This window comes from Tribolium castaneum, chromosome 5 (genome assembly GCF_031307605.1).
Source record: "Tribolium castaneum strain GA2 chromosome 5, icTriCast1.1, whole genome shotgun sequence".
NCBI lineage: Eukaryota > Metazoa > Arthropoda > Insecta > Coleoptera > Tenebrionidae > Tribolium > Tribolium castaneum.
The window spans coordinates 7,751,172-7,772,421 of NC_087398.1; the positions used below are offsets into that span (position 1 = coordinate 7,751,172).

The following is a 21,250-nucleotide window of genomic DNA, read 5'->3' on the forward strand; positions in this document are numbered from 1 at the left end:
GAAATAGCAAATCCAGTTCTAGCACAAGTTCGCTAAAAATGCAAGATAGTTCTGAAAATTAAATTAAACACATGAAAAAGTTCTTTGTAATGTCAGCAAACATAGAGTAGATTTTTAAATGTCTCCTTTATTTTCTAAGAAATCTAATAAAAAATAACACTGTATTTATTTAAAAGTTTTTACAAACTTAACTATTTTTACAATTTTTTTCTATAATATTACGTTGTCGCTGATTTTTTTAGACATTTTTCTTTTTTGTATACTACCAGGCTTTATCTACCATTTCCGTTACTAATCGTGAATTTTCTATAAAAAGAACAAAAAAAATGCAAAAATAATTATTGGTGATTAAAACCTTTTTAAACTTAAGCAAACTTAAACATTTTTAAACAAAATTGTGAGATAAATTCGCTACTTTAGCCGGTTATCGCAACACCGATTATAATACCGACCTTTGGAGCCTGGACGGACGACAAAATATCAGCAATGATTTGAACGGAATCCTCTTCGTCCGGAATACTGCTCTCCTCCCCATCCTCTGACGTTCCAACACTGTTCATGTCTTTATCTTTGGCTGACGGCCTCCTCAATCCATTCACCAGGTCCTTCTGCATACTGTCTAATTTCTGTTTGTCTTGATGTTTTTTTTTCAACTTAATATATTGTCGTTTGGCTCGTTCATCCTTGTAATAAATTTGATTTAAAGGTGGGGAATGTCCGAGACGAGTAGGACTTGGTCCTGGATGACCTGGCGGGATGTTCGAGTGGAAATGTGAGGCTGGAAACCCCGTCGGCAGGCCTTGATAGAATGCTTGTTGAGGCTGGTTTGTGCTATTCCCTGGACCGGCACCCTAAAATCAAACAATTCGATTATTTCGCGCACGCATATGGTTGCGGATTTGTGTAATTTGCATTTATCAATTCATTTCTTGTAACAATTCGCAAACAAATGATAAGTGTGTTTACAATCCCGCGTTATTATTAGTTATTGCTCTCAATTAGCTTTTAATTAATAAACGAGTTACCTCTCCGTTTGCGATTCGATTTTCTTCATTTTTTTCGTTGGTCATTGTGCCGCGATTCGAAATATGTGCACATTTATACACGTATACAGCACAAATAAATACACGTAGGTTACGATAGCTGATTTGTTCGTTGGTATTCTACGTCATTCATAAATAGCGAAACGTGGATTTGATAAGACGCTGCAGTTTCCACTTTTCAGTTACTAACCGCGATGTTTAACAAACTCGGACCGTTTACGACTGAACGGAAAGATAATATTTTGATAAAAACTGAGGGAGATAAACAATACTAAAAAGTCAATCAATTTCATCAATTTACAATTCCTACGACAGATAATTATTTAAAGTAATAAACAATTCTCCTAATCGTTCATACATTGAAAACTTCTTATGAAAGTGTGTTTCTAATAAAAGTGAACAAGATAACAAGGCGCAACACTGGTATGTTTACGGTTGCATTTAATAAACAACGAAATTTACACCACCACACTAGTAATATTATCAACCTTATCTGCCATCTGCACTGCTAGATAAGTTTAAGTGTTATATAGTGTGTCTCTGGATAACGACTTCCGCATTACTCATTTGTAACATATCAACAATTACAGCAACATTAAAAAAATATTATTTATTCCGGAAATTGTAAAAAATGCTTTTCGCGGTTTACACACACTAACATTAAACAATTACAAAGATAAAAGCTCGATTTTTACAAAAGGGGAAAACCGAAAATTGATTAACGCTTGCGTTTTCATATAAATCATTAGTTATCAAACGTAATTAATAAATAACAACTTTGAGTAACATAATTAATGACTTAATAATACAATTGCCTATCGCATGTCAGGATTAGGTCTAATAAAGATCACCTTCGATTGTTTTTATAAGAGACTACAATCGGAAGCAACAAAAATATTCAAAACACAACCAAATGAACAGTAATTCTTACAGAATTAATTACTAAACGGGAGAAGATAATACAACATCGATTAAAGAAAGCCAATAACAATTAAAAAGTAGTCACAATTATATAATTAACCAATCAAAGCGGCCTAATTTCTGTATAATATTGTTATTCCACTTTACGGTTATTAGTTGCACTTACATTGTTGTGTTTACCTAAAACCAGGGAATTAATTTCTGACTTTCTGATAGTCAAATATGGCTTTGTTCATTCGATTATCAAACAATACCTAATATTGGTTAATCTTGTATGATATAAAAGTGACATAAAGCAACACTTTATCACCGTATTAACTGTGTCAAGTGACAATAAATATTATTTAAAAGACATTAAAACTGCAAGAAGTTTTATTGTCATAGAATATCTTGGCACGATCTTTGTGGCATAAGCTTATTTGTTTCATTATGACGAATTGGCAAATGTTATTTCAGCTAGTTTAAATCATATAAATAACAGTGGAGTAAATGTCAAATAAGTAACATTTTGATGGCAACAATATATGAATAAATAAATCATACGAAATGTTAACAGAAAATTATTTAATCATTACCTTTCATAATTATTTAAAGCCCGAGAGATAAATAACACAACTCTGAAAATGTTTACTTTTCATTAATCTTAAATAAATAAAACACGAACGTTACCTTCCATTTTTAAATAGAAATATAAATGGAAAGGTTATTAAAAGGTATACAACTTTTTCCTCTAACCATAACACTACTTTATTGCAACTTTGTAAGTGTTGCAATAATTCATCGTGGGAATGACACTACACAATATTTACTTTTCCGCTCATGTCTATTGTTAACAACTCTATCATTTGGATCAGTGTTCTTGGAGCCGAAATAAAAACCGTTAGGATAATTTCAAACAAGACGTAATAGTTTCCTGTCAATTAATTACAAAGACAAAAAATGTAATTATTTCGCGGTAAAACAATATCACAAAGGAAACCAAATGGATTCAAGAAACCAGGACTCTTTCAATATCACTTAAATCGCGATAAAATAATGTAATAATCTGAGCGCAAACATTTTATTTGGCTTGAGATGTTTCTCAAGGCATGTTTGTTGTTACCACTGCTGTGGTCGATTTTGTCTAAAGTTATGTAATTTTTTAATTAAAGTTTTCCAGGTGAATTCGAATTCACTTCCTAGTAGTTTTTGTTATGGTTGTTTACAATCTTTGAGGCTTGCAAGGATGACAGACGGCTTTGCAACGTCATTTGGTTCAAAGAAGTCCAAATGAATACAAGAAAACACAGATTAATTTTGAATTATGCAAATTGGAATAACAATAAAATAAATAATCTTTAAGCAAACAATTTTATTCAGTTAAGTTCGTAACAAACATAATTATCCCCAGGGTTCTCCAAGTTATTTTAATTAATGAAGCTCGTAACTGCTGACAAAATGTGCATATTTTTCCGTGACTGATTGTGGATGTTATTGTGATAGCAACCCATAAGGGGCTGATTGATGCGGTTCACGGTGTTATTGTACTGTATCAAATCGAGCGATTGTAAAACGGTACTGAGGACGTACGACGCACTTGAGATGTATCCGGAGGCCTCTTGCGGGAGCCTCCTGACTTGTAAATAGGCCTTTTGAAAAGGTGTACCATTGAAATACGCTCCGGGTCGTGATTTTTGAATGAAAAGCTCGGCCCTTTTGTGCGCTTTTGCGACAAAAGCGAGGGGCTTTGAGAGAGGAAGTCCTTAGTGAGCGGAGTACGACTTCTGAGCCTAATTAGGGCTTTACTTACATAGTGCTGTGGATTATGTGAGGTTAATGGCACGAGTCCGGCTGGATGTTGTGGGGAGAGTATCACATGGCGCAAGGTGCCGCTTTCGTCAACAATTTGTTGTACGACATGACCTGGAGGAACTTGTACTGGCATCGCAATGGGTGGCGACGAATTCGTTGATACCATCGGAACTGTTACTGGACCTGAAAAAATCGTGCAAATTTACGTCGCTGCTTATTTGGGACATGATCAAGCGTTTTACCCTCGTATTAGAAAAATTACTTCAATCATAACAAACTTTATTGAAAGCCGTAAAAACACTACATAAAACGCCGGCTATTATAGCTACATAAATTTCTATCTTCAGTTCTGGTATTTCGTTTTATTATAGCTAGATTAACAGACGCTAAAAGTGAAATTGTCGACGTGATGGGAGTTTTGTCAACGGTGACCGACGATCAACTTTCCGAAAAATACTCGCACAAGTTTACCTGCGTATTAATAACTTGCACCAAAAGAATATGACGAAATTTTTGAGCATACTTACTACGATAAATTGATTAAACTTTTTATCAGTGCTTTAATTAAAAAGTAAACTATTGATTACTCTGGCATCAATAATATACGTAATTAAATTATTAACAATCTGTCATTATCCTTGTCATCAAAATGCAAATATTTATCTTTACATTACTGTAAAGTGTTTTCATTTTGCAAATAAAATCTCCGGAGTGAAGTAATAGATAAAAAAAAAACACCATACGAATATTAAATTATGTAAAAACTTTTTACTTTCATTTATTTTTTTAACTTAAAGCTATATAATTAACGCTTTGTTTTCAAACTACTCTGTAAATCAATCAAAAATTAATTAAAATCAAACTGTTACGAGTCATTTGATTGCAAGTAACAAGAAAAAATACAGTGGAGTCCGGTTATAACAAACCCGCCCATAACGAACTAGATTTGACTTAAAATGTCATGCAATTTTCTGTTTATAACGAACTTTTCACTGAATTTTGAGAAATTTGTTTGGATTGATAATAACAAAAAGAAAAGTGATAATTGATGAACAGATTATTAAATTACTAACTGAAAATGCTTTAACCGGTGAAAATGCGTATTTTTAAACCTAATTTCAGTGTGAATGTGATATTAGTGCAAATATTTTATGAAAGTAATGCTCAAAAAAGACAAAATAAAACAACATGCTCTATCCGAATTTTTACTACTTTTTGAGATATAGAGATATTGAGATAACTTCCACTTCTTCAGCGTCTAAAAATTCGTCAAAAATGCAGTATCAACTAGGTTTGCGTCTTTTTGAGTACTTTTTTCTAAAGTTTTCAGACTAATAGGCGGTGATTTGAAGAAATGAAATTCGGTGGTATTTTTGCCAATTTTTTTTAACATTTTTATAATTTTTTTATGGTAGGACTTGTTTTTTTGTGGCTGTTTCTGCTAATTTTAACTCAATATAATAAATGTAATAGAACTAAGCTCGGAGGTCAAATTTGTTTAAAATTTTTGTTGGTGCCAAATTTATTCTCCGCCCAAAACTCTATATCTTAGAAACTATAAATATTCGGGTAAACCAAGTTGAGTTATTTTTCACTATTTTCACTTTTGACCTCTACTGTCACCCTTTGACAATATTTTCACAACAATATAATTCACACACTATACATATCATTGTTTAGGGAAGGATTCATGTTTTTTACAATAGATACTTATTTATTTCGTATTATGTCATATGTAACGTACAAATAACTGCCAAAAAGTCACTTTTTTAATTTTCTGCTTATACCGATAAGTTCGTTATAACCGTACATCACTGTATTCTAATCACCTTTACATTATGAAGTGTTTTCATTTTGCAAATAAAATTATTCACCATTAAGTAAAAACTTTTTCTTTTTATTTTTTTTAAGCTTAGCTATAAAATTATCGCTTTGATTCCAAACTATTCTGTACAAAATTCAAAAATTAATTATTAAAATCAAATTGTTACGTAGTCATTTGATTGCAAGTAACAAATACCACACTTTTTTTAGAAAAAATAATGTATTTCCTGTGTGAATTTTGGAATTTCACTTCAAACAGAGATTAATTACAATCTGTATTATACCAAAATGCAATATATTGCCTTTGGTCTTTTGTGTTGTGGCTTTGAACGTCAGGAGCAGCAAGTGGACTTTTTGTCCTTCCATAGCAAAGTGGAGCGATTTGAAATCTTGCTCCATTTCAAGATTTATGTTTTTGCTGTTTTATTTATAGCAAGTTTGATGTTAAACATAGCCTGGCAATACAGAAATGTGTATTCGTGGACAGGTTGCAATTCATGATGCGCGCAGACTAACCAATCACCTGGAGCCGGGACCAAAGACGTCCTTGACGATGCCAATGTCCTCTAGCTGTTGGTATAGGTATAGGCTACCGTTTGACCTTCTCATAACGACTTTCATTTCTGAAAAATAAAATTCCATCGCCTTCCTATAACATGTTTTCGTTGGGGCACACGAGATAATGTTTTTGAGAGGCTCTTGCAAAACTTGATTATCAGGTGAGTTGGTCGAGTCGGTCGTTTTGTTCAAACTGTTGAGAAAATTTCTCAATTCTTCAACGTTTCATTGAACAGGAATTTGTTTAAACATTCACTTAGCACGTTTCACAGAAACGGTGAATGGTGGCAAATGAGCAAGCATTAAAATGCTTTGTTATTACTTATTATCCAGCTATGCCACAATAACACTGACGAACTTTTATCCTTTTTGGCAAACTCCTAGCCCACGAATAAAAAATGGAATTTGTTGCTTGTTTGGCCTGGTGTTTTTGTCAGCAGCAAAAAACATATTTGCATATCTGTCAGAGTAAAGTTCAAGCTTACAAATCTAAAAAGTCGGTTTGTTGCTTATATAACGTTCTTCGTTGTCTACAATTTGTTGGACACTTAATTGAATCAGCTCAAGACTGATATTTGCAATCTCCGCTACAAGACTAATGTCTACATAAACCTGAATCAATCCATGTCGGTGGTTATGTAATATGTTACAATGAAGTAACGAAATACAATAGCCGATTTACATCACAATTACAATTTTATTGTTCTTCATTAGATGATGTTCGAGTAAATGGAAGTTGATGGCAATACGCTAAGTGGGAAAGATAAAAACTGTATCAACTTGAAAGTGAGCAAGTAATTCTATCATTATTGAGCAATATCTGTCACGAGTGAGGAATTTTTAAAGGGGTGGAAATCACATGATTACTCCATGAATATTAATTCTGGGTCTCCAGTTACATTGCGAAGAAAATACACTGAATAGTTGATACTGGTATTTGGTAGTGCTGTCACTTTGCATAATTTATGATGTTTGAAAGTAAAACCGTGAGTAACGTGTAGATATCTCAATACGTCTATCGTAATAAGAAATTGTTATCAGTTTCGGGTAACTGACCTTATCGTATCAAACGTCTTGAAGGAATACTTGTGTATTTAATTTCCCCGATACTTTGATAACAATGAAATATTTATGCGCTGTTTGTGTTTACCTACATTTCGGACGCAAACTAAAAGTCTGCATATGAATTAAAATGCCCTGGGTTTCCTAGACAGATAGCACACGCTTTGTAGTCTGTCGGCTGGATAGAATCATGTTTATCAATAATATTTACATTGATATTAGCTCGGAGTCGTTTTACGAATAAGCTTGCAGATAACTTATTCACACATTCGTGGTTGAAAAACCCGAAAATTTTGCCCCAGCTAGTAAAAACAACTTAATTTAACGCGTCCGTGGTGTGAATATTTTAGTTACATGTGGTTTTGTAAAAGAGCATTATTAATTACCTAAATAATTGTATAACATCTGGTACAATCTAAGACTTTGGACTATAAACTAGACGAGTTGCAAAAAGTTGGTTCACAGCTTGCGAGAATAGGCGAGTTTTTGAAGAAACCAACAGTTTATATAATTTTTACTTGTTAAATAAATATTTTAAGTGTTATTAATTGGGTCTAGAAGTTTAATATTTAAATATTAGTTATCTTGCAATTTAACAGTTTGTAAATAAGATGGAATGTTGTCAGTTGTCACACAGCAAGCACGTTCAAGATACTCTCTCCATGATTCACCAGCTATCACAAAATTTCAGATGATTAATAGTTTTCCTTATTACTTATTAGTAAAACATGCATGAATGGCAAACACTTGAAACAGTTTTAAGCAAAAATAATGGCATGTTTTCAATGCTAAGTAAAAATAAATGGAAAATTGATAGTGTTTGTGCTACAGTTTAAAATGATTCACTAACATTTTTTAACCAAGTTTTCACACTCTACCCGGAGGCAAACCAGTGATAAGGTTATTAACATTAGCTTAAATGTATGCAAATTTTATGCGGCAACTAAATTTGCCATTAATTTAACATCAATACTTAAACAAAGGCAATAATAAAAATGTCACTTTATTTCCATTATGCATTTATCAATTGCGTCACTTTTTCACTGTTTATTTAATTAAGCGATTACGGCAAAAATAATTGCCGACTGAACATTGTTCTTTTGTTTCCACATCATTAAATAAAGTGTTACCATAAAAAACCAATCAAAAAATCGAGTCAATTTTGTAAACTTACACCCACCCTTGACGTACTTCATTTTACGTCATCTGTGACGTGATTTTCACACACCCACGCAAACACACGTTGGTCACAATAACAATTTTTATCAAAAAAAAATTGTTTTATTGGTGTGAAGCAGCCTTTAAGTGTTTAAATTTATGAGCAATATGCAGATCACTGTCTATTTTTGTAATTCCTTGGGTGGAAAAATTAATTTACAAACTATTAATTGAAACAGCCAGCTTTCCATGCTTGTGCAGGATAACAAGCAATTTAAGAATTTCATTAAGCTTCATTGTATTATGGTGATTATGTAATTGGTAATTGGTACATTTCATTGTAAATAACGAATGAGAAAATCTTGAAAAGAGAATTAGCGATAATAAAGAAAATTGGTAACAATAAAATGCTTTGTGGCAAAATTGAGTTACATTCATTTGAAAAAAATGGGGAGATATGAAACAGTTAGTGCAACAAGTTCGCGAATAAAAATTAGTTTAGTCGATCCCGTTTCTCGTCTAATTTTGGTCGAACGGCCCCGAAATAGCGTAAGTTTGTTTTGTTAAGTTCGTATAAATCTCGGATTCCGTGCGGAATAGAAAATGTTTGGGTGGACAAAGGGAAACCGCGGAGGTGAAGGAATGGAATGAATGTGCCTCACCGAATTCGCTTTGCATGGCGCAGACGTGAGCGGGGCACATCTCGGGGGGCGCCCCTTGAATGAAGTACTGATTGTCAGGGTAGTATTCTCCATAAAGGGCACAATACATGTCGGCATTCTGTTGGGTGTCCACGTTTTGGCCGGCCACCATCCCTGAACGTCGACTAGCACTGTTACCGTTAAGAAACACACTTTGCACTTTTACCAAACACTGTCACCATTTAATCATGCACAATTACATAACAGATCACAGACAATATACGGAGGACTCCCGGCTGGATGGTGGCACCTCCGCTAGGCCTCTACGGCTAAAAAAGACAAGGGAATATAGTCAAGGGTTACGATCGCCGGACAGCAACTACTATAACCATTCCGATTAAATTCCGGTTAATTACCGATTTGTGTTAACTTAAAAAGGCCATTTCGAAACGGCGAGGAGCTCAGGAAATGTCACTCAACAGATAGCAGTTAGATAGGAACAATGAAGCAGAATGGAAGAAAGCTTTCGCGTTGTTAATGGATAAGTATAAAATATTAGACAATTTTACGCCGTTTCTTCACACACTCAATTAGAAACAGCACACCAGAGACTGGTTTTCGACATAAACATCTCATAAATTAATTTGCAATTTACTGATTTATACGCGTTTCAATTAGATTAATTAAGCGGTAAATATAACTGCGATTGCTAAATTCTGCAATTTCTCGAAGTAGCAAATCCGAGGTGGTTATAATTACCCGAACACCAATTATTTCTCAAACTGTAATAACCAACTCACTGTTACGTGATACCTGAATTTCTAGAAACCGTTGATAACTTTTTGAAAATATTTACAAACTGCGTTTGATTCACGGACTCAGGTGCCGTCGTATGTCATTCTTTGATGTTGTACTTTGTTACCACAGATAAACGCGTCTTTACAACCCGACAATGAAAATGCGAAAAAAATTCCTACCTCAAAAAAATCGCACGAATCGTTATCGGCACACGTAAACTCATTAAAACGCTGATTAGGATAATGGCCAGGAAGCACCGGACGATTATTATGATTAAAATTGACTCAAACGTTTTTTGTCAAAAAATGTCGCTGCTGAATGAGTTTTATCACAAAATTCATTCATGTCCTCCAATGAGATAATCTAATTCCTGGTTTTTCGATTATATAACAACTGGGTTGAATGAGTTTATCATCTCGGCCCACGTGTAATAGATGACCTCACGACAAATTTTATTTGTATGAGTGCTATTTACACGACAATTCGAACAAGAAGCGCTAATTTTCGACGGTATGGAGCTCAACTCCACCCATGTTATTAACGTTGACTCGGTAAATGTAACAGCAATTATTCTTGTAAGTGCACTATCTCGAAAAATTGTGGACCAGTTAACCATGAGAGTTACTTTAGATTCAATTCAATAATGAACGATGGACTGGAAAAGCAAAACAAAAACATGAATGCGAGCTGAGATGTGTCATCGGCAATTGCGTGATTTTCTATTACTTAATTAAATTATGACATTAGATTCATGTAACCAAGCAAGGACAAAAGGCATAAAATTTCCATTCCAGGATAATTAGCAAAATATTGTTGCGTTACGTTGAAGAAATGTTTATCAAAGATGGAGGATTTCAAGATCCGTTTTCTTGACAGCTCTTGTAATTGCGTTTTTAAACTCCCACATTAGTGATACACATACACTTTCGCTTTTTAGCATTTGTGACTTAAAGCTGGGAAGATTGAAAAGGGAGCAAAATAACTGTATCCTGATTTTAATTATTTACCTTTACTCATTTTGTGTTACCACATCGCGATCGGTCAATAAAGTGTTTCAACAGATATCCGTCTTTCTCTCGACCATTATCTAGCTTCACTGACACGGATCTCTCCAGTCTACTTTTCGAAATATGAAACTAAAATTAACGAAGTTAATAGGAAAATTTGCTTACAAACGGTTTTTATTTTTAAATTTAACGACATGGCTCCACCGACTCTTCACCGTATTTGCTGGGATCTACTCTTACTACTGAAGGACGTTGCAGTTACAATAGCATTTGCAATTCCGCGAATCATCTTAAGACCACTGACGCAAGTAAATGCGAAGCGTTTATTATATCCTTCATAGCTTTGATTTACAAATTGGCTATTTTTTGTTTGTTTATGCTCGCGTGCAAACATTACTCGAAATTGTAGTGCCAATAAAATCCGGACTGTTTTAAATTACACGATGAGCACGGTTACCAACGGTGGAGATAATGCAGACACCGCCAAGGTCGATCGCGAAGAGTTTGTTGTACCAACATACCTGCAGGAGTTTATCACCATTTTATGACGGCAACGGCGTTCAATTAAATTGACATTATCGAGTACTAATTCTTACTAGCAACCTTCCTGAAAGAAAGGAAAACTTGAGCATCCGTCCATCGCTGTCAAGGCGACCCACTAGCAGCGCAACTATTGGTTTCCGTCAGAAATTTTCAAATAAAGCGATTGTTTAGGACCGCGGGAAATTGTTATTGAGAATAATTGCGATTCTTTCCAACAGGAAATATGGTTCTTGCTTTTACATTGAGGCTGCTGGGTTACGTGTTATGAATGGTGAAAGTTGGTGATTTTTTTTAATGTCACCGCCACCATTCTATTGACTGTTGCTAGCTACAAACAACTCATGATTAGATTATTACATTCTCATTTATGATGCAACGGACACGATAAATTCCAAATAACAACGATCGGGCGCTATCTTCACCAATTGGAGGCGAATCGGCCTAGTTTGATTCAACTGTCGAGAAATCCCAGCTCAACCGATTTTATATCACGCCAATTAAAGGATTAAAGTGACGGCAAAACAATTCCTCGGAATATTTTGCAAACGAATTCGCGAATTACAAAGATAGATTTGCATAAAATCCGTGGCGCGTTCACTAAACAGACATTACTGAAAGGTCAACTGATTGTTGAGGCATTTGTGAATTCCAGTTAAGAGAACTTGGATCGGAATCGAGACACTGTTGCTAAGAGAAAATCGTGAACGATATTGACACGGGTGGTTGCTGCTTGTACCAGAACCAAATTAAACGATCGGCTTAGCCACGACCAAATTATAATTACAATAACGCCACGTTTGCGATTAAAACTGCAAACAAGCAGTATCCTTAGTGCAATGAGTTATTCGTCAATGGGTTTTCCACAGATAATTTTTTACCAGACATGTAGCGTCTTCGATTTCTTCAAGGCTAATTAAACAAAGTTTCTATGAATTCGTTTTGAATCGCTATTAGTGGCAATCTCTTCAAAGAAAAGTTCGTGTCCTATCTCGCGTGCGTTAACTATTTTGGTAAAGTGTAAAATTCCTCCATTTGCACTTTGGTGCATGTTTGGGCCCATAAATTAATATTTTAATAGATGGAACAGTCACCAATTAGAAGGTCAAATGACATCACTTGTCTGCAGTCCGATGTCTGTTTTAGAACAATCATACTGATACAGGGTTGTAACTCACTATTTTCTATTCCAACTGAAACGGTTTCTCAATTTTAATCCTGTCAACAGTTAGTCATAGACGCCCCCCGTACACCTAATTAAGCCAAACCCCAATTAAAGCGAATTTTTTAGGTGATTTACCGTAAAACTGAGGCCGGGAAGTCTCGAATGTATCGCAAAAATTCAATAATTCTGTAATTGTAACTTTACCCGGATGTTTACTTGCTTATGTTTTCCTTCATTATCGAAAAATAAATGACTGGAATAAGTGAACCAGGATTATTAGGTGTATTCCCCTCAATATCATGGTCGATAGGTGATTTATGATATTAATTACAGCAGTCGTTAATTCCACATTATTTCACCATTTTAATATTTTTCCAACGCTAATTTCAGTAATTTCAACAGGCAAAAAGCATAACTAAATAGTGTTGTCGCACCAATGCATGAAAATACAGAGAAAACACTCGCATTCACAGAAATTTTCCAACCTTACGTTACACACAAGGTTTCCCTTCCGTTTATCCATACTAATACAATGGTTCCACTGTTGATGTGGGTCAAGATAAAACAACCTTCGATGCAAGAATTAATTTTCAAGTTAGGCAGCGATTAGAAATGGAAAAGGAAAGCAATAAACCTACAATTAACACAACCTAAAAGAGTTATCGATCTATTACGATCTTTTTTTTGTTAAAACACATAACATTTAGCCTTGTTGGGATACTAAACCGATAAATTTGATTCAGCCCTAATTATTTGATAGATTTTGATCGAATATTGAATTTGCGCTTTAAATAGACTCGAAAATATCCTACAGGAAGTACCCAAGGTTAGAGAAGGTCCATATCAGTTCATGTGATTGATATTTGGTTAAAAATAACAGCAGAAAAAATTCCAGTAGGTTTCCAGCAACATTTTTGACAAGCAACGCGTTTTTACACTAAGGTTGAGATTATCTCCAGAGTGGCTGTGTAACAACAATGGGCGGAACTGTGTAATACGCAAAGAGAAGGCTACTGATTAAGAAGATACCACACCACAATGTCGAGCTTCATGAGAATTTTAAGAATTAAAAAACACCTTGTTTTTTGTTGAGGGTTGGAAAACGTCCTCGAGACATTTCACTTTCGCCTGTTTTGCAAATAATGGAGCTGCTGAATTTGAACTTTGAGGTTTTTGGTAAAAAAGCAAGAAACACAAAGACGTGGAAAAAAGTTCGGTCGTGAACTTTTGTTATTAATTTGCCGACGATTTTGTCAAAACGAGATATTAAACCGAGTCGGTAAAAGACCTCGACCTTTTAGCGCTGATCACGCGGTTTGCTGAAGCCAGGAAATTCTTTTTTTCTCAAGCGACAAGACAATTATTATTATAAAATGTTCTGATATTCGTGTATCTTAAATATTCAAACGATAAATCTTTCATTTATCTGAATCCCAACAATACAAAGTAGAAATATTACAAGGACTTTTGCTTTTTGATATTGTTTCCGAATTGATGTGTGTCAACGATTCGAATACACTTTTATTATGTAAATAAAATTCTGTTTTTCAATACGCAAGGTTAATTGAATAAATTAGCAAATTTTGACACTTTTTGAATTCATGTTAAATGCAGCGTATATTGTTTTTACCACACTTTCTATTCGGAACGCGGCAATAAAATGAATCACAAATATGTGGTTTAACAAGTTCATAACGGTATCATCGAAAGCAGAAAAAAACTTTTTAATACACTCGACTAGAGAAGGAACAATCCCAAATGAAGCTTTTCCTCCCGTCCTGAACACAGGCCATTTTCACTCCTCATTCATCATAAAATACCCAACTCAACTAATTCCAACTTTTCCTAATAATATTACTTTAGTTCAAACCTCTGGTCATCGATTACAAATCGAATACCGTTACACTCATGAAAATACCTAAGCAAAATCAATTCTCATATTTCGTCCTTCAGGAAATCGATTTGTAACACGTTAATCGGTCAACACCCCTAGATTTTGTCCACAAACTAATTCTAACAAATAAAATAAGAGAATAACTTTTCGATTTTGGAAGGAGCACCATAGACACATAAAAATGATACATTTCTGATTCGCGTCAAAACCTTGTTTCGTTTTATAGTCAAACCTATGTTCGTTGTTTCATCTTTGAGTGGTCAAAGTTTTGTAATAATGTCACTTTGGGGAATTTCCTGCTACACGTAATACGTAACGTGATCAATTTCGAAATTCACACAAAAAGTTCATTTTCGAAGTGGTCGTCGAATCACTATTCAGCTACGACAGATCAATTAAAATTTAGTACAACAGACGTTACTGTAATTAGTTATTTGTGACAAAGTTTTGCACGAATGCAGTTTCAATTAAAATCTAAACAAATTCTAGGACAGCACCGCAAATATTCCTCCATTTCTGGTTTACCACAAGTTTTCCAATTTGAGGATTTTTTTACACTTAATACGTGTATAAACCTACAATTAATTCATTTAATAGTTATTTTCATATTAAAACCTAAAACAATAAAACTATAACCACTTGCAGTAATAACAAAATTAGCATAAATTTCGATATTCTATGTTGTCACTGAAAAAAAATCGTTTCTTCTTTTAGTTATTGCTGGTTTTAATATTTTCAGAACATTATTTAGTAACTGATTTTTGAAAAAACTACACTACACCAACTACTCTTTATTCAGAACAGAAAGATTTAGTTTAGTCCAGCGGTCTAATTATTGGAAAATATGTTTTAAATTTGCTCACTCGTCTTTATTTTGTTGAACTAAAACTGAAAATCACGAAGCGGGTGGGTTTTTACTTAATTGTTTTAATATGGTAATTTTAAGCGATTTATTAAATCGATGCCAAAACATTACAAAAATAGGATAAAATTAGACGACAACTTTCCTTTTAAAGCTTATTTAATTCGAATTGGTTTATTTTTCTACAATGGCTCTTATTACTAAAAAAAAGGAGTTAAATAACGTAAAAAGTCTACGTTTTTTGAAAATTTAGAACTGGATTATAGAAGCTTCATTAATTTAGTTCGCAATTAAATGCGTGATTAACTGTTCACGTGACCAAATTGAACAAATATGATTGGTAGATTTGCGATTTTAACGTGTGTTAAATTCTGATATCCTTTCAAGAAGTTACAGAATACGTCTTTTTTTGTTAAATTAGTGCACATATCGCAAAACTGGTCGATTTGTTAAGAAGAAACTTTCCTTATTTAAGAGTTTTGTTTAAAAATTAATAAGCTCCACTTATGTAAAAATATCTTGGATGAGAATGAAAGACTACTTGGTATGGGTTTCGTCCAATTTGTTTTTTTAAGAAATTTGTTATATTTTATAGAAAACATAAAAAGATTGTTAATCTTTTAATGAAAACTCCGCTTATGTTAAAACGTTTTTCTTGAATCGCCACAGAAAATTGCTAAAGTGCTTCACACTGTTTTCCAGATTATCATACTTAGTTCAATTCAGCTTACATTGCAATGAGAAAAGTCACTCTTATTTGGTATATAATTCTCCGCAAAATTGAAGGATAATTCAATATTTTCATCTTGGCATAAAAAATTTGTATAAACTTACTTAATTTTAGAGAAAATAAATTTGTTATTATTACTTATCGCTTACTATCCTAGTAAATGAGAGCATATGTAGAATCTAGAGGTGGTCATACACTTTATTAATATCTGCTTTTAATTAATTTTTGTTAAAAAAATTCAATGAAATTACAAATTCTTCAGTTCTACGCCCATTTTTGGAAAAAATACTCAAAATACTCCCACATTTAAACATACTTTTCAAAAAATATTACATTTTACGGCGAAGTATATCTTTTAAAACATGATTCTATACGAGTATACAAGTTAACTTGTTTTTGTTAAATTAATAAGTTAATCAACCATTTACGTATAATTTCAATAAATACACACATATTCGAAGTACTATCTATTACAAACAGCAAAAAAGCATTAGGTGGAAATAAACAGTTTACTCCTAACTTGGGGTTCTTTTAAGCAGTGCAAACCTATTGCTAAATGAGGACTATTATGTTTTTAAATCATTAAAATTTGTAAAAAATATTCTATTAATGTTCGATTACATAAATATTTCGCCTCTTTCTAAAAATACTAACTGGTGCAAAACTGTCCTTAAAATAATGGTAGTCAATTTCCAAAACAGTGAGTTTTTCAGTTCGAGAATCACCGCGAGTAGTTAAAGTTATTACACACATTATCGCATGATCCGTGTTCTAATCTCGGTGTTCGTGTTCTCTGAAACCTAGTGAACCATCTCAGGCAGTGTTTCCCTTCGCGCAAGAAAACCGATAGGAAACGTTCTCGTGGCGTGTTATTTCGTTAAATACCATCATCCGAGCGGATTGTTTGAGAAGAGTGAACCAGCGCGAGTAACGGCACGTATGGCTTGACACTCGGTAGACGGTTGAAAAGTATGTCGAGAAAGATTCTTTGGGGAAAAACCTGAATCGTCGAGCGCGCTCCGCGCTCGAAAAACCAACTCCGTATTCAAAGCATTTCCGCATCCTTGCTGGGGCGGAAGTCGCGTCCTTACCACCCTGCGTTTTTCCGCAAGGACGCATCCACGAATCGACAACAACATCATCGCATAGTTGTTGACGAGGTCGTCAAAGTATGTATTTAAGGAGTCAGGTGCAGTTAGGAATGCCATACTGAGAAGTGAGAGGGCGTGTATGTATGTTCTCCTCGAATAACCGCAGGATCCAGGCCATCGCAACAGGTTGTCGCGATTATGTACGTGGATACACTATTTATTTTATGGCTCTTGATAGATCGAGCTTAATTGATTTATTCTCAAAATGCAGACCGACTCGAAATCGTAAATTCTCCGCGTTCCTTTCACGGAAATTCCTCAGGTAAGACTCACCTCGGGTTCGTCGCCTCGAAAGAATTCCGCATTTTCCCCGCGGAATGCCATCGGGGCGCAAATTAAATTCGCGAGCTATGTAGGCAAGATATGATTCATTTCGGCTTAGAGGGAAACGTCTCATTGTACTACATCCGGATGCACCGACGTTTTGGTTTATTTTGGGATCTTGTTAGCGTGTTTACGAAAATTTGATTAATTTGCTGAAATATGTTAATGATCGAAGAGTCGGACGCAATTTTGTTATTAAGAAGGCAACGACCCCGCACGGTTAGTTTACTTTCACCACCTATATCCTGAAGAACTCTCGAAAATTTGATTTGTTAATTTCCCAGCTCGGGTCGGTTTAACCGAAGAAAGTCCCCTTACGGCACGTGTGAACGGGCCTTTAAAAGTTTAAATCGCGTGAAAAAAGGGTCGGATGGGACTTTCTTCGCAGTTACAGCTAGGCACACTTACGCTGGTCAATAGTTCTCTGGGGTGCGAGGACACTGAACAAATTTCATACTTTCGGTCACACACGTTCCGGCGCGTTTAACGTTCTTTCCACAAAACACTATACCTCCTATTAAAATCTGACTGATTTAGGTCTCGGGTGGACGACCAGCGGGAGAGTTCAGTTCACTTGCGTACTTACGTGTCGTTGCGGACCGAGAGCGATCGAGGATGTGCGAGAACCGACGATTCAAAAGCAACCACTGAATAATAATCGCTGTGGAATGCGCCGGTTCCACTCAATACTCGATGCACTCACTTCGAAATGAAAAATTTGACCTGGATTCCCGGTAATTATTGGGAATAACGTGGTCTCAAGCTCGCCAAACTCACAATTCTTCTAGCAATTCTGCAACGATTCGTTCTAGTTTCCTGGTTTTGTATTGGCGGCTGAGGTAAAATGACCACCGATAAGTAACACAATGAAATAAATACCGAGCTAATGATATTTACTCGGTGTAACAACAGGTGGTAATGTGATCTCTTGGTTCATATGCGGTCGCAGCAAAAGGAACTCGAGTGGTTACGACCGCTGCTAAATGCAATAAGCAAATTTCTCTTTTTGTTACGTTATTCGGTTATTCACCGATTTGAAATTTTTCACCAGTACACGCCGATGTGCACCACACGGGGAATTCCGATGAATCCGCGCCTAGGATGGAAAATTGCACCGAGGCCCACACACGCCTGGAACCTCCACCAAACCACTAACAGAATACCAGATATCTCCAACAACAACGTTGTCAAAGACATCAAAGGAACAGTTTTTGACAAGTTGGTTAAGATATGGAGGATATCTATTACTTAGTTAAAGGTAACCCCAATTTTGAAAATTTCAGGAAACTGTAATGGAACAACCATAAATTTATGATCTTAAGCAATAAGAAATAAAACACAAAAGTTATTTTGTTTTATTGAAGATATTACCCACTCTCATACACATTCCCTTTCTTTTCATAGTTGCGTCTAATAGTCCCCATGTCGTACCAAAGATTTTTGATAAAAACTTTTAAAAATCACAGTAAATATTTGTTTTTTTAAGGTAATAAAAAATTGCTATAATTGCAGTTACGAGCAGAAACACATTTCAAAATTTCATTTTTTAATCAAGTACTTGCTTCGGTACTTGGTAGAATTTGCTTTTGTCAATCGTAATCATTTAGTAATTAGAATTACTGATACAGTAAGGCAATGGTAAGAAATACCAGATCTGTAATATCCAAAAATTTCGATAAAAACAAGGTGTTTGTGTAAGGCCAAGGTTTCTCGCTTATGCTCCCTCCACAAGTTTCTCCCTCCATGATAATTTTAATGTTTTCATGGAAAAACCAAAGATTTATATGGATTGAAAAAAAATACAGCATCATAAACAACTCATACACTACAAGACCTCTACTAAAATTTATCAAAAAATTACGTACCATTTTTTAATAAAAAAATAAAATGACCAAAGAAATGACGTTTTTTCATTTTATTTTTAAATGATACGATATTTTTCTCAAATTTCTATAATTACTGCTAAGGCCCTCACAAAGTTACGATATTTTTTTTCATGCGATTTTAACTTATTTTTTTTATAGAAAAAAAAATCAATCAAGTTTTAACTGATTTAAACTCGGTTACAAATATTTACCTACAAATTAACCTGTGAGGAGGGAATGATTCAACCTAGGAACCATCTCCAATTGCGAAGAAACCATTTTGTTTATTATTTTTCAAAAAAATGCAAAAAAGATAATCTTAACCAATGAGCTATAAGAAGAACACAAGAGTCATGTTATTTATTTACACACCCTGATACAATCAAACTCTGTTTCTTTTTCTTTCTAGTTTTCACATATACCACGTATTTGGTAAAAACTTTTGTAAAAATTCCAGTGCTTGTCTTTTACTGGTAAAATAAAAGGTATTTCGCAAAATTTCGTTGAAAACAAACGGAAAAATCTCCAAATCAAGCAAAAACTGGTATCATCTTTAACTTTTTCGAGAGCGTATTAAGTGTGTTTTTAAGATAAAAAACCTGAAAAGTGTTTTATTTTAGTAATTTTCATCTTGTAGCACATGAATAAAAAAGAAATGGGCCGAGAAGCAGGTATTAGTTCTGACAACAAAAGAAGTAGGTGTTTCATTATTATTTTTGTATAACACACGGAGCGGTGAACAGTAATATTTATTTAAATACAATACACAATTATTTTTTTCTATAATTTATTGCCGTTTCTTCGATGAATTTTGTACATCGCCATAATTCGTATCTAGTCATGCAAATCATGAAAATTTTCGTAGGTCAAAACGAATAACTGTTATTACAATGAGTTTGAAGAAAACGTTTTCGCCAAATAAAAGATGACTAAACAGATCATTTGTTTTGGTAATGGGATGCAAAGAGTGGGATGGACCAGAAACACCCACTTGTATGAATTTAGTTCAAACAGGGTAGGAAAAGTGAAATTATTTACCAAAACCCAACGCCTGCATAATAAAGTTTTTAAATTTTGTAGGAAATCCCGCGACACCTTTTACAAGAAAAAAACGTAACAGACCGACATAAATAAACCATTTCCATTTAAAAACATTGCAATAAATAATCCGGCACAACACATAAAGACAAGACGTGCAAACAGTCTCATTTAATATTTAAAAAATATTCATTGTTTCAAAGTAGCATAAACTCTTTATGGGTTTGAGTTTTTACATGCAAAATTAGATAATGCACGTTTCCTTTATATTTTCTCCATTTCGTTGAAGTAATAGAATAATTAGATAGACAATGCAAAACATGATGACTTATGAGGAAGTCATTTGCACGATCACAACGGGCCAGTAACTCGGCAAATTCGTACATTTTTGCCATTTTTCGACAAAACCGGCCTTGAGAATCGTCACGGTGGTTTCTAAATTCTCAACAAGCACAAAAAATGCTCACTATCATTTTTGTTACTTAAATGGCAGAAGTATTTGGTTGAAAGCCCTGAGTGAACTTCCTTTACCGAGTAATGTGTAATCCTTTTACCAAATAAAAATGCCCAATGTTAACTATTATTGCTTTAAATTCTATGACTACGCATGTTGTGTGAGTCAGACATTTAAGTTCGTGCAGCGCTAATGACCTTTAATCGCCAAAAATCGCACTTGAAACTCACTATTTTACTAGAAATGCGGGTTGAAAAATAATTTCTCTTCGTTATGTCGACGTTCTTTTATTAAAATCCGTTCAATTTATTACAGCTTCGTGACGATTGTATTCCGGAATCGATAGTTAAAATAACCGTTTTCCATTTTTTTTCCAATTTTTACTCCACCATGCGTGATAAACATACACATTATTCTTTAACGG

At 34.3% G+C, this 21,250-nt stretch overlaps 1 protein-coding gene across 7 annotated transcripts in view; it reads right to left on the reverse strand.

The window, feature by feature from the left end:
* mtgo (miles to go) overlaps positions 1-21,250 on the reverse strand; it is a 38,235-nt gene that overhangs the window by 12,404 nt on the left and 4,581 nt on the right. For 2 of the 7 annotated variants that reach the window (XM_008202286.3, XM_015979859.2), the window contains 2 exons: positions 3,754-3,938; positions 453-851 (listed from right to left, as the gene is read on the reverse strand). In XM_008202286.3, the coding sequence (XP_008200508.1) occupies positions 453-851; positions 3,754-3,938 (584 nt within the window). Of the gene's footprint in view, positions 1-452; positions 852-1,025; positions 1,254-3,753; positions 3,939-9,019; positions 9,328-10,803; positions 11,006-17,877; positions 18,028-21,250 lie in introns of those variants that run through there. The other 5 variants (XM_008202287.3, XM_008202288.3, XM_008202289.3 and 2 more) reach the window with 5 other exon arrangements.